Here is a 15,418-nt window from a genome sequence, read left to right as displayed (position 1 = left end):
AGAAATTAAATCTGGGTGAGGCTTTCAGGGACTCCCTAGTTTCTAGTTTGTTTAAATAGCCTTGACTTTTAAAATAGAGACCCAGAGATGAATGGCAAACTTTTATGACTAAAGATTCAAGAAACAGCCTTTCATAGTAAAGCTACTGTAATTTAAACATATAACTCTACACATTATCCCATTTGATCCTAATAACTAATTGAAATTTGGTTAATAACAAGGTCATTTCTTTTTTTTCATTTCCTTAATTTTAAGAAATGGGATTAGGCCTAAGACACACAGGGAGGCTGGATATTTGAGGAAAAAGAGTAACACGTAAGTTTCTTGTCAGTTATACATTCTGGTCAATTATACATTCATCCATTGGATCCTATACTCTTTACCATGTTCCACAGCAGTGTGCTGAGCAATTATATACATTACCTTATTTAACTGCAATTAAAACCATATAAGATTGGTGATATTATCCCATTGCAGAGATAAGGCAACCAGCCCAAAGTTATAAATTGCTGGCAAGTGGTGGAAGAGGGACTCAACATTATGTGTACCTGAGTCCAGAGTTACTGTTTAAAAACCATTCTGTTCATCTTACCTCTCGCCACTTGAAGGATTCAATCTGATTTGTCATTTCTTGAAGCCATACAGTGCTGTGTAGGCGAATATATTCTCTGCTAACCCAAACAGCTGATAAATTTTCTTAGACTACCAAATGAACACTTAATTTGTTGTGAGGAAGGAGGCATTTCATTCCTTTTTAGAATATACAACACAATGGTTATTGTATTGAAGTTTCTGTTCTGAGTGGTTACTATGTCTCACTGGTGTTATTTTGCTACCCAAATTGCTTTCACCTTTGTTGTTTATCTTCCGTGGCCTGTGAAGGACACATCCCTACATAGGATGCTCAGGTGAGCGTGTATCTGGTACCTCTTAAGTACTCTGTAATGTTAGCTTGTCTTCTTGTCTGTTTAGAACAGAATCTGCCACATTAACTATATCGATCACCTGGAACGGCCATTATCTTAGAGCGCTTCTCTCCTTGGCAACAGTGATCTGGGTCAAAGGGTGGTGTTTGACTCAAAAATGGGCCATTCAGACGCCTTCCCAGGGCTGTTCTGAATTGGAAATAAGGAAAGGGGTAATTTTTCTTGGTTGGCGAAACTCGAATGATAGGAATCTGGACACTACTAGTAGCCATGTTTCCAATGGATTGGAGAAAGATGGCATAAGAGAATGAGGCAGATATTCAGAGACAAGATACAGAGTAAACTGTGATTCCAATTATCCCTGAGGTCAAGCTATACCTGTGCCCTTCCATAATTCAATATGTAAACTAATATATTTTCTTTTTATGCCTAAGCTAGTTCAAGTTGGATGTATGATCACTGAAAGTAAGTCTTCTATGTATGATAATGCTGGGAAACCAAATAACCAAACTGATTACAATTTATAATTTTGTAAGGGTTTCTTCTCTAAGGAAATCCCAGATCTTGAATGCTCGGGCTTTATTAGTATCTTTTTTCATTTTTCCCCCTCTGCTCTTGATTAAATTAGGTATGTGAATAAGTGAAATATTATTGTTTTATTGGCAACATCTCAGGTATTCTACACTCAGTGGATCCACTCATGACGTTACCTTTCCACAAAGATTACGGAATTTTAATATCCTAAAAGGCTTAACAACAACAGCAGCAGGAACAGATTTGAAGGATAAGGTCGAAAAAAGAAAACGCCTTCAGAATGGCTGGTTGCAAATCCTCAGTGAAAAAAGGAAAGGAAGGTAACTCAGAAAAAGTATTTTTGTAAACAATGACATGTTAATTTCTTTTGTCACTTCCACTAAGTCTATTCAAGTCTGCCTTACATTCAGCCACTACTGAAAGAAAGCTTTTTGGAGATCACCACCATCTTCAAACCGAGTATAAAGGGACTTTAACTAAGATACCGATCTAGGTAAACACTCTTAGAGGAAGCTGAGTAGAATCGGAAGCTACTCCTAACCTAGGTTGCTCTGAGATCTATTTTGAAAGTGAGAATGAACACTGCAAACTGGGCTATTTTGTAATTTCCCCTGAGCATCAGCAGTGAACTGAAGATCTCTAGTTAGAGACTTTGCTAGAATAGTGGTTTTCAAAACTTACTTTAGCCTTAGAACTCTTTTTCAAATCAATCTTCAACAGAAGCTATTTTAAAAAGAGAAAATATTTTAAAAGATTCAAGGTGAAGAAAGTAAAGGAGGTATGTATCAGCTAAGGGCTGGGGGCTCCACCTTCACTCACAGAGGCTGCCCAGAAAACCACTGATGGTATAAATCAGCAGTTTTATTTTGGACAACAATTCAGTAACATAAACCATCTTAAATGTGCGTATCTTTTGGACCCCCAATTTTAGATGGTCCTAAACAATTATATAGAACTACTAGCATAAGGGCAAAAAGATATGTGTGTGTGTGCGCGCACATGTGCGTGTCACACACATGGCTGTTGGGTACAATATCGTTTATAATGAGAAATTGGGAGAATGTTTGCTAACAGGTTTGGAGAAATAAATTATGGCATTTTCATATAATGGAATACTTTCTAGTAAAAACATACATATACATTGATATGCAAAGATACTTAAAACATTTGGTTAAATTTGAAAAAGCTGTAGTCTGTACAATACAATCTAGTTATTTTTAATAATCTGCAATATTTATATACAGAAGAAAAGGCCTAAAAAGAGATATACTCTAATAGTAAAACACATTACTTTTTATAAAAAGAAAGAGAAAAGTACTACAAAAGTAGCGCACTCTTCTCACTCCTTCGGGCCCTGTAACTGTCAGTCACATGGTACTTGAAGAGCTCAGTATGTGAAAATCTAATTTTTGGGTCTCTAATTGTACTCAACCGGATTCAAAGTAAAGGGTAATTTTCCCCCTATGCTTGCTATGGTTTTTGCCTCTGTTTTAGTGATCTTTTTCTGTAAGTCCTTATGGAAAAACATAGGAATAAAAGTAAAATTTTCATTTCTTTTATTCCATTGTGGAATAACCAATTTATCTTTGCATCACTTTGTACTTGTTTTTATGTATTTCTTTGATATCCATATGCGTTTTCCTATTAGTAGGTTGCAGAGTCACCAGTTAAACTTCTATCTTAAACTTACTGCCTGTTAAACTTCTATTCTTCCAGCACTGCCAAATGATAAAGGAAATGTGTTTTAGCTCTTTTTCTTTTGTGCTCCATGGTTACCCTGGGAGATAGGAGCTAACAGGTCTCAATATCAAATGACAGCAATTACTTTCTCTGACAAACACAATGTTAAAACCACAGGCCCCATTAGGCCAAGCCCCCAAACTGGGGCTTAATATCTGATTGTAGTTTAAACCTTAGTGTGGTTTTAACCAGTCAGTCAGGAATTTTGTGGATCAGCGAGGAGTCTGCCACATGAGTCCTCTCCATCCCCCACAAGATGAAGTGATCTGCATAAAACTTCCTGCTCTTCCACTAAGGGAAAGTGACTGCTTGGAACAATCCTTTTGCTAATAACCTACTTGCCCAACTCTCCTTTTCACCTTCCATTTTTTTAAGTTTTATTTAAGTAATCTCTATACCCAATATGAGGCTCAAACTCATGACCCCAAGATCAAGAGTCACATGCTCTCTCAACTGAGCCAGCCAGCCAGGTGCCCCAAAACCTTACATTTTGTACAACTCCTGGGAGCTCCCCTCTACTGGCTAAATGAGACACTGCCCAGTTCATGAATGATTTAATAAAGCCAATTAGATCTTCAAATTTACTAGGTTTGTTTTTTTAACCGATTTGGTGGCAGCGGTGAGATCTGAAGCAAACATCTATTGGCTTTTGGGGACAATGAGAAACACAGGTATGGCACCCCGCAAATGCTGAGAGTTCACTTTCTTGTCATTTGAGGGCCCTTGGTAAGTCTCTCAGTTTCAGCTCTGCTTTTTGGGTTCAAGCCACCCATCTAACTGGCTTTCCAGTCCAGGGTTAATGAATCAGTCTAGACTAACAAGGCTCTAATGGACTTAGCCCTTGGTTCAGTCTACAATTCCACATTGGAATCCTTCCCCCTGTTACTGGGGTTTACTGGTTTAGTCCTTTCCTCATTTCTAGTCCATAGTCCCTGAAGGAAGTCTGCTTGAGTCCAGTTTGGGAACTGCTGGTGGTGTGCATGGCCTTCTCTTGGACAGTCTGCAGTGACATATTTTCGTGACTGCTGGTGTGTTGAGGTACATGTTTGTCTTGTTTTGTGTAAATAAAGGCCTTTAACTTTTCACCAGCAAAATAAGACACTGCATTGTTTCGACTCCCCTAAGTTTAAAGGATTTATACCAGGATGCTTTTCTGATTCAGGATTCACTCCTTTTGGCAAATCCCTATTTCCCTGTTTAGGGATAAATTTATAAATGAGACTATGATTAAGAACTTCTCCTTAATTCTTAATTATAAAATTTGCTGCTAAAAAAAATAGCAGCCCAACAAAGATCCTTAGATTCTGTAGCCAAAGTTGTCCTTGATAATAGAATAGCTCTCGATTATTTTTTAGCTGAGCAAAGTGGTGTCTATGCTCTGGTGACCACCTACTATGCCTAGAGCAACTCTTCTGGGCAAGCTGAAACTCAGTTACGAAAGATGAAAAAACAGCTTGCTTGGCTTAAAAAGATGATTCCCTCCAGTCTCTGACTTGTTTGAATTTGACTGGTGCTAATGGACCTTCCTCCCCTCTCTATCCCCAGGATCTGTAACCCCTCTCCTTAGCTCAGGATGTCATGTAAGCTTCATGTTGCCTGTCGTTGGGATTTCATGTCTGTGGATTCCCCATGTCCATATGAAACTAAGTTTGATTTTCTCCTGTTAATGTGTCATGTCAATTTGATTCTTGATCCAGCTAGAAGAACCTTGAAGGGCAGAGGACATTCTTTCTTCCTGACAGTTGGTATAAACAGCAGGATGCTTTAAACTCACTGGATACCACTCTCCCCCAGCATTGCTGCAGCAGAGAGATCCTTGGGAAATCTGACATATAGCCAGCAGAGGGTAAGATTTCTTATCACGTGTATCTCCTAGAAATCTCTGTGGAATCTGAGTCAAGAACAAGAGTGGTGAGAACCCTTTTTCTAAATGAAGATGAGCAGGAAAAAATATTTGTGGAACTAGTTCCTTGGGCTTAATGACTGTTGGTAAATTTAGTAGAGTACTCCTTGGTTATGGATCCAATTCATCCCAGGGACTTTGTTTTCCTGTGTCTTTTATGTCATTTGTCATATGTGAGGTAAAGGCTGTTGCTAAGGGACATCTTGGAGGCCAAAGCCACAAAATTGGTGGGCACAGGTTTGGCACTTAAAAGCCAGTAGAGTGCTTGGCACCTAGCTCAAAGACTCCCATGCTAAGATAAGTTGGTCCTGGACAGCTTAGATTGACACAGGTCACTTGCCAAGTTCCAGAAAACTTCTGTGCAACAAGGTAGACTGTAAAACACACAATCCATAGTATAAGCCTCCCAGGTATTAGTGTAGCTCCAAGAGACCCCAAGGCTTAGCTACAAGAAAAACTGGATGGTTTTTTTCCTTTTGTCTTATTCTAGGTCTTCAGAGCTTGGCTTTGTGACCATTGAGAATATTCTTTTTGGTCTCCACTCTCCAGAGGATACACCTTGATGGCCAGTTGAATAGATGGGTTCTGACCCTGTCTAGCTATGCCCCTCTCAGCAGAGTTTCTTATGAGAGGTCCCAGGCCATAGGGAACTTTGTTGTTAGTGCTGGAAAGTCCCATTCCTAAGTAGCACCTGCCTGGTGTCAAAGATTAGTGGTTTTGTGACAGGAGTCTCACATTTATGTGGGAGATCAGAGACACGGTTTTCATTGCATTATCCTTAATACCTGTGCAATGAAGGCCTTTGTTTCCTTAGATTAATTTTGGGAGTAAACTTTCGGATCACAGGAGCTACATTATCTCCACCCTTCTCTGGATGCCTCTTGTGGCTTTGGTTAAGCCATTAAAGGCTTATTGATTTGAGTTACTACTGATAGATCTTATTTGTCATTGCCTAGACAATGGATCCTTTAAATTGGCTATATATATATTTTTAATCTTATTATGTTAGTCACCATACATCATTAGTTTTTGATGTAGTGTTCCATGATTCATTGTTTGCATAAAACACTCAGTGCTCCATTCACTACGTGCCCTCCTTAATACCCATCACCAGGCTAACCGATCCCCCCACTCCCTCCCCTCTAGAACCCTCAGTTTGCTTCTTGAGTCCATAGTCCTTCATGGTTTGTCTCCCCCTCCAATTTCCCCTCCTTTCATTTTTCCCTTTCTACTATCTTCTTTTTTTAACATATAATGTATTATTTGTTTCAGAGGTACAGGTTTAAAAATATCTATTTTATAGACAGCTCTCAATTGTATTAGTATAATGGCTAGCCTTAGGGACTCCCCTGACAAGATGAAGAGAAATCAGACTTCAGACAAAAATCAATGTCCATATCCAACATAAATGCCCCTTCTTAAAATCCAGCCTCATCTGTTTTCATTTCCATTTACCTTCAGGATTCACAGAGAACTCTGGCCTAATCTCTAGGTTAAAAGTATACAGGTTGCTCATATAAATGCTGAAAGCCAGAGAAGAAATGTTAACCAAAGCACCCAAGACTGGCAGTAGGCTCTCTTTGCTCCTATCTTCCAGGGCTCTGGAATCAGGCTCTGCCAGCTTTAGGCATTCCTATGCAATGTCCTTCAGAAGTAAATCCTAGGGCGCCTGGGTGGTTCAGATGGTTAAGCGTCTGCCTTCGGCTCAGGTCATGATCCCAGGGTCCTGGGATCGAGTCCCGCATCGGGCTCCCTGCTCCTTGGGAGCCTGCTTCTCCCTCTGCTTCTCTCTCTCTCTCTGTCTCTCATGAATAAATAAATAAATCTTTAAAAAAAAAAAAAAAAAAAAAGAAGTAAATCCTAGACCACCTGCCACAAAAGAAATTGTGTTCCCTGGATAGCAGAAAATCTTTTAAAGTGTAAAGGCCTTTTACCTCTACTTTCAGACAATCCTACCAAATTTAGACTATTCACAGCCCCCATTCGGAGAGGAACAATGACCAAAATTGCTCCTAGACCCTCCTACAAATGGTTTGTGAAATGCCAATACTCAGGGGCCAACAGAAAAGCCAAGGGTGAACTGTATACCCAGTAACAGGCTTTTGTTAAAGTGCTTCAGAAAGATTTTGCAAAGGCATAAAGTTTCTGATTAAAATTTTAGTTAAAAATCTGATTGATATAAAGCAAATTTAGTTAAAAAAACAGGCCAAGCCCGATATTCAGGCCATAATCCAATTTTGTGCGAATTAGTAACAACTGTCTTTGTCTTACAAATCTCTATAAAACCAGAAATGCAACCCTAGAAAAAAAATGAAAGTCCACCTATGCCTCTCACAATATCTATACATATTTTTTTTTATTTTTATTTTTATTTTTAATATTTTATTTATTTATTTATTTGAGAGAGAGAATGAGAGACAGAGAGCATGAGAGGGAAGAGGGTCAGAGGGAGAAGCAGACTCCCTGCTGAGCAGGGAGCCCGATGTGGGACTCGATCCCGGGACTCCGGGATCATGACCTGAGCCGAAGGCAGTTGCTTAACCAACTGAGCCACCCAGGCACCCACATATTTTTTTTTAAAGATTTTATTTATTTATTTGAGAGAGAGAGAGAGAATGAGAGATAGAAAGCACAAGAGGGAAGAAGGTCAGAGGGAGAAGCAGACTCCCTGCTCAGCAGACTCAGTCTGCTTCTCCCTCTGACCCTCCCCCCTCTCATGTGCGCTCTCTCTCTCTCTTTCTCGCTCTCTCAAATAAATAAAATCTTTAAAAAAAAAAAAGATCAGGATATTGGTACAAAATTGTCCTGCACTTAAGAAAAAATGCCAAATCTTAAATAGCAATCTGAAACTCTGAAGGAAAAAAGTTTGTTTTGCATTCTTTCACTGTCCCTTGAAATTCTTAGGTCTTTAAAATGTAAACATAGCCCACAATTGCCTGTGACTGAAAATTAAAGAGGCAAACTTCTAAAAGGGTTCTTGTGCCCAGACTCCAGCACCTTTGATAACAAGCAGATATGTTCTATCTCCACCTTACGGAAAACTTGGATAATCTCTCCATACCTTTGGGATGTAAATTTTCTATCCCCATCATCTCTAGGATTAAAGAGCCATTGTTTGAAATACCAATGTTAGGAAGAAGTTTTTCACGGAGGGGTGGGGAGGAGTATTTGGAAATCAAGCCTTTAATGTCCTCTAGACAAGTATGAATAAAAACAAAAGTTATAAAGACAAGTGCTTGTAAGGATTGGGTGGTCCAAAACTCAGAAAGCTAGAGACTAACTTTAGTATTGTTGGTTAAAGACATGTCTACTATGCATGTGTTTACTAAGAGTTAAATATGTTCATGTTATCTCTTTTGCAAAACTTACCAGAAAATAAACTTAGGACAGCAGTTGACTTTATTGCCTCATGAAGTTTTATGGGTAGTCTGAACATAATTCTTAAGAACAAGTAAATAAACATAAAAAAATGTTTGTATGTAAACTTTTATATTTCTTCCAAGATCTTTGGTAACCTGAAACTTTAATGTTTTTCTAAGTTAAATATCGCATTAAGATAAATTCATTAAATTATCTATTTTTGTCTTATAGATAAATTAAAGATAAATTTGGATGTTAGAAAATGTTTTGTGCTTTGCTATGAAGCACGTTTCTAAAAATTATGAACAGTTCACAATTGTTTACTACATAGTTTTCACTAGAAACTAGTTTCTAAGAGTTAAGGATTCTAATAAACGTAATTACGACTAGAAATAAGGGAAACAACACTGTATGCAGGGAAAGTATGAGGAATACAAACTGTGTACTAAAACTGCAGGATGCAACCAATGTTGGCCTTCTCTGACTTGAGGTCTCAAGTGACCTCAAGGAGAAATCAAACAGGTAGAAACAGAAAATCAGTTAAGCAGAGGCATGCAAGCAATATTTTCAAATAATCAGATATGAGAGAAACATAATGTATTAAGATGACCTAAGGGTCTTTGTAGTTACGAAAGGGAGGGGCTATATGTGCTTGTGAGCAGTTCTGAGCAGTTCTTCAGAGCAGTATGAAAGACTGTCTCCCAGGCTTTAGTCCTTGGTAAGACAAAAAAAAGCATTTACTAACCTACTTTGAGGTTGGTTTTCTTTGAGTTGACAAAATACAGTTTTGCTGAACAAAAAGATAATAATTTTGTCCTAAAGTGAGAGTGGTTATTTAAAGAGAGAAAACTTAGGACAAAGCCTGAATGTAATAAATAAAGCTGTAGAAGGTTTATGAACAATAATTTTAGAGAAGAATAGAATGAATTTAAGTAAATAATTTTCTTGAACTACTGGTTTGCTCTTAATAAATTGTAAACAAAGCTTTTCTTTACTTTTATAAAGTCATCTGCCGAGAAAACAAGGATTCTTTGGCTATATTTGAGGACTTAAGAAAACTGAGTCTTAACATTAAAAGAGCTAAATTTTGCTCACAAGGATGTAACCATTTCTATTTGCCTTTGAAATCTTTTATTGTCACTTTGGTTAAATAATTAAATGCTATTTCATAATAATTAATCAGATGTTCAAACCTTTCAAATATTTTTATAATATACTTCCAAAAACCAAACCCTAAAATTTTTGGATCATAATCTAACATTTAAAATTTTGTGAAAATTTGGTATAGTAAATTGTAGCGGAAGCACTGTCAAAGTGACACTAAACCCTCGTATAGACATGTTAATAAAATAAGTGAAACTCCTAAAAATCTGGTATCTTGGTATGTTACCTTGAAGTGTTGTATAATACAGAAAAAACTGAATTATCAACTGCATTGTAATGAATTCCAATCACATCTATAACCACAGTCATCTTTAAGTTACTGTTTTACTCTGATGCTAATGCAAATGTCTTCAATGAGACTCATGTAAAGAACTCTGAGTACAAGTTTCCAATAATCTTAAGATCATAAAACTGGACCAGGTAAGAATTTCTGAACTTACTAGTAAAAAAACCAGATTTAGGCAGAACAAGAATAAATCGGACTGAATGAACTGAGAATTATTTTTATGACTTTGAAGCACTGCTGACTTTTTAAAATGTTTTGTTTTTCCAGATTGAAGGAAGCTTTTTTTCTTAAGCTGATTCACAGCAATTTGAAACATTTATCTTTTTCTCCCTATCTGATCCCTCCAGCATTCAGAAACCCAGTGAGTATTCTATTTTCATGGAAGTTTGCTTAATTTAAATAAGAATCTATTCTCCTTGTAACAGGACACAATGGGGAAATTGGTTATATGATCAAGGCTTTGACTGGAATGTCCTATTTTAGACATAGATTTACACAGACTCAGATATGACCAGACAGCTTTAAGGACTTTATGGAGCCTATAAAGCTTCCTTGGAAATAACTATCGCTTACAGAGTTCCCAGCAGCTTTACCAGGTGAGTAAAGAAGATCATTTCCTGGCCAATGCAGGAACCTAGAGAAAAGAAGAATTCACCCAAATCTATAGGTATTGCAGGTGAAGTCTGATGGCAAGTAGTTGAGAGGCTACTGAAAATTTAATCTGGAGATTTCTTATGAATAGTTCCAGCAAAGCAGGTTTAAAGAGCCTATACGATCAACTGCTATTCTTGCTACACTTATGTAAATTAATAAGGCCAAGTTTTTTTAAAACCAAACTTATTTTGCAAACTAATTAGCATCAATTTGGTTATCTTTGGTGGAAATGGTGATTACAGAAAAGAAAAACACACCCCTGTGTATTAGATTTTAATACTGCTCATCAAAAACTAGACTAGATCCAGATTACCTCTAGTTTTCTCCAATGACTAGCTACAACTCTTTAAACTCGTATTTTCAATTTTTCTCCTACCTTTCTGACTTGGAATCATTTGAGAACTAAAACTGCCCTTTTCCCTGAAGCCCTGCAAACCAAATAAAAACAACTTGAGGTAACCTTCAGAAAAATCACACTACCTCACATCTAGACAACCTGTATGCCTATTGTTCTAGGGGTACTTGAAAGATCAGAGACATGTGGACTATAAACCAGGAAAATCTGTCAGACTGTCATTGCCTGCTCCCACTCCAGCTGAAGATGCGTCCAGCCTGACATCTACAAGTCATGGCTGGCTACCCTCAGAACTCAGAAAAATTAACGAAACAGAACACCTGATTAGTTATTTAATTAAATCACAGGCCTAACTTTGAGAATATACCTGCATCATGACCTCCTGAAATGAGATTATAACTGAGCTGATCTATTGCCAGTACTAAAAGACTGGTTCAACAAGATGGAACAATCTACCAGGGCTCAACTTTAAATGTGTGAAACTTCAGGGAAGTTTCAGAGGGAACTTCAAGTGCCAAGGGCAGGCTGCCCTAAGATAGGCCATTTTGCCCATGAATGTTACTTTGACTTAAAAGCAGTCAAAACCCAGCAGATTTACGAAAAGCTCCTTACCTCCCCATCAAACTGCCTAAGTTTACATTTACAGAAAGGACAGCCTATACAGAGCTATTAACTGAGATTCCTCTTTACCTAAGACGCTTATTTGTGTAACAGCAACCTTTATTTTTCCAAACATCTCCTCTCACCTTCCTGCCTGGCTGTCCTTCCCTATATATCCCGACCCCCTACCCCCCCCAATCCTTTGCTCAGGATGTCATATAAGCCTCACATTGCCTGAATGTCTTTGGAATTTCATGTCTGTTTTCTCTTGTTAATCTGTCTCATGTCAATTTCTTAGACCAGCTAGAAGGACAAAGGACATTCTGCCTCCCTAATAATACCAGAGAAAAGAACAACAAAATAGTGGTAACTGAGAGCAGCACTAATACCTTAAATTTTGATCACATTTTTCAGTTAAGCTGAGACTGATCAAATGGGTGACTTGTTAAACCACAGGCCCCAAATGGCATCACTCAGGCTTATTCTGCAAACCAGGGCTTAATATCTACATTAACCGCAGTTTCAAACTTTCCCAGAAATGTAGTCTTAACTGAACAAACAGGGAATCTTCCGATTAGTGATAATGGGTCTGCCACATGGGCCCTCTCCCTTCTTCCAGAGGGTAAAAGACCCCTTGTTTTTATCCTCATGGGAAAGTGACCTTGCCTGCAACAATCCTGTTCTTTTGCTAGTAACTTCCTTGCCCCACATTCCTTCCCATAATGTACAATGCATTGAGCTTCCATTCCCTCTACTTGCTAGATAAGAGGCTGCCCAAATTGTTTAAAAAGGCCAATTAGATCTTCAGCTTTACTACACTGAATTTTGTTTTTTTAACAAGACAGCGAATTACCTTACCTGCAAGGTAACGAATTGTCTCAAGCTTGTTAGACTCCATCAGTGTTTTCAAAGAAGCAATTTCAGTGTCAATTTTATTACTGGTCTCAGAAATAATACTTCTGGTTTTGGTATCCTGCAGTAAATAAGAATGAGACAAATTCTGTCCCTATGTTTTATAGACAAAACATTTACATTAGAAACCCTTACTTATGGGCTAACTTTGTATTGCAAAGGTCTTAATTGGGGAAACAGTAAAAGCACAGTGACAGAAAAAACATATGAACATTATAAATGGACAAAAAGAATATTCAATTTTTGATATTTGGAGATTATTATTAATTTCTTTGGATTATCTTATTTTGGGTACATTCTACTAAAAGCCTCATAGTAAAAAATTTGAGACCTAAAATATATGATAATAAACTAAGACGGTAAACTAAGAAGGAAAGGAAAAGTTTTAGTCCTAGAACTATAAACATTTTATGTGTATAAAATCCTCAGGACATCACAGTTAAAACTTCTGCACGATTTAAAGAAAAAACTCACCCAGATTTATAATGTGAACTGGCAGCAGTAATAAAGGGAATGGCAGAAATGCTTTTGTTGTGTAACACCAGGGAGATAAGATAGCATATGGAGCTTAGAAATAAGCTCTGGAGAATTTGATTTCCTTGTTTATCTCTTTTGTCTGGCCAAGAAAAGAACAGAATAGAATACCTGGAAAGACAAATGAGACCTTCCCTTCTATTTAATTATAATTAAGAAAGAGTGATGTCTCGGGGCACCTGGGTGGCACAAACTGCCGACTCTTGGTTTTGGCTCAGGTTGTGATCTCAGGGTCATGAAACTGAGCCCTGCCTGTGGCTCTGAGCTCAGCACAGAGTCTGCTTAAGACTCCCTCCCTCCCTCTCCTCATGTTCTTTCTAAAATAAAAACAACAGCAAAAAAGAGTGATGTCTCTTCTGTTAGAACATAGACCAAATGGCTTTTAACTTGTAGGCTGAGTCAAAAAGCTGGGTTTTACTCAAGCTATAGAGATTAAACATGGATTACAGTTTAGGATTAGGAGAAGGTAAACAGTTGTAGAGTATGGATTTCAGAATCCAGGGTCACATTCTGGCTCAACCACTTATTAGCTATGTAACTTTAACTTCCCCTGTGCCTCATTTTCCAAATTGGTAAAATGGGAATAAAGAGGGCCTACTTCAGAGGCTGATAAGGAGGACAGAAGTAAAGCAAGTAAAACGGTATCTGATACATAATAAGCATTCAATAAATATTTACTGTTAGTCTCTGCCTTCATTTAAATGCTAATTGTGAATCCTTACTTTCAAAAAATAGTTCCTTTGTATATACAAATAATTTAGTTACAAAATATGTTACCTGGATTCTGACAGAAATCACAGTTCAGGTACAGGCATAAGAACAGTTATAAAAGACATTTTTACATACTAGTTTACCTTGCTGGTAAATTCTGTGGTTGCTTCCATAAGTTTCTTTTCTTGATCTGTAAACTAAAGGATATGATGAATCAGGAGGTTAAAAAAAAAAAAAAGACTAGAAGGAATAATAAAGGAATTAAGTTACCAAGAAAACACATTTAGAAACACATTACCATATCAGTTACTCTGCTTCTTTCTAGGTTGATGTCCAGTTTATTATCTGCTCTGATTTGACTGGTTTCATTCTTTAAAGAAAATCAAAATATTAAAAAAGAAATCTCATAATGTTTGTTCTGAAATTAGTAAAATATTCTAAAGTGAGAAAAGTACTTAAACTTACTATCAGTTGCTGCTTAACTTGTTCCAATTCAGTTTTCATTTTCTAGGTATAAAAAAAATCACATGCAATTGCCATTATACCAAACACCTACGGCATGATTTATTCAACAAATCTGAAACCCTGCATTAGCAAAAACTGGACGATCTCTACACATTTCTAATTAACTATTAACTAAAACTACACAAAAAAGGAAAGTAGTATTTCATCATATTCAAAAAATTCTTATGAACAGTAAAAATTTGTTCTACTTACTTTATTTTTAAACCATGACTGATATTCTAAATTTAAAAATATTTAAGCTAGCGATCAAAATTCCAACTGAAGTACAGAAAGTTTTCTAATTTTAACTGACAAAAGTTAGCACAGAATCATATAAAATGGAAAATGTCACATTACTTTAAATTCTGAGAACATTATATTGAGCTATATGAGAAATTTTATATAATAAATATAGAGCTCAAAGATTTTCCCTTCCATGTGACTTTTACATGTGTAAGGTACAACCCTTAATCTTTGGGATTAATTAAAGAAACTATAATTTATACATAGAAACGTTAGTTATGGTTAAACATGTAGTATACTTTGATCTAAAACCTTGATAATTATTGAATGACCACATAAAATCATTATTTGGCCCTATTCATCTCCAAGTGGAATATGTGAAATCAGTTATTTTATTAGTAATAAACCGAAACTTGTATCACCTGATTCTCTGCTCTCAGATTTGCAAATTCACTTTTTTCTAGGATGACCATGTCTTTCCTGATGGAGTCCAAATGAGACATTAGTTGTTGTACTGTTATTTCCTGGAAAGCAAAATTAAAATAACCTAGTGATATAGAATGCCATCACCTTATACAGAATTGTTTTCATGGAATGTAAAATAATCTGTTGTTATGCCACAAGGTATAATGTTTCTTGGCTAACTAAACAAAACCAAGCCTTGTGAAAACCGTTTATCAAAATGAAAAGGAGGTTCCAGTCCAAGGTTGCCACACAGGAGGACCGTGAACTCACCTCCTCCATGGACACACCAAATCTACACCTTATTTATAAAGCACTTCCTTCTGAAGAACAACACAGAGCCAACCAAACAGCTTCTGCACAGCAAAAGATGTATCACATACAAAAAGGCAAGACAGAGACACAGTCATGAAGGGAACCCCCAATCCCGACACTGAGAGCCATGGTGGGAATGATAGTACTGAATGACCATGAGCAGATCTGTCTGCCCTGGGATACAGAAAAAACAATGAGGTTTCAAAGCGTAACTA

The 15,418-nt window shown here is 37.1% G+C and overlaps 1 protein-coding gene across 1 annotated transcript in view; it reads right to left on the bottom strand.

Moving 5' to 3' along the window:
* The window catches only part of CCDC90B (coiled-coil domain containing 90B), a 36,761-nt gene that overhangs the window by 1,076 nt on the left and 20,267 nt on the right, over positions 1 to 15,418 (bottom strand). The window contains 5 exon segments of the mRNA XM_027578740.2: positions 12,381 to 12,495; positions 13,823 to 13,876; positions 13,978 to 14,049; positions 14,145 to 14,186; positions 14,849 to 14,950. Of these exon segments, the coding sequence (XP_027434541.1) occupies positions 12,381 to 12,495; positions 13,823 to 13,876; positions 13,978 to 14,049; positions 14,145 to 14,186; positions 14,849 to 14,950 (385 nt within the window).

This window comes from Zalophus californianus, chromosome 11 (genome assembly GCF_009762305.2).
Source record: "Zalophus californianus isolate mZalCal1 chromosome 11, mZalCal1.pri.v2, whole genome shotgun sequence".
In the NCBI taxonomy this organism is placed as follows: domain Eukaryota; kingdom Metazoa; phylum Chordata; class Mammalia; order Carnivora; family Otariidae; genus Zalophus; species Zalophus californianus.
The sequence above is the reverse complement of the archived record's forward strand: the minus strand, read 5'-3'. Positions and strand labels throughout refer to the sequence as shown.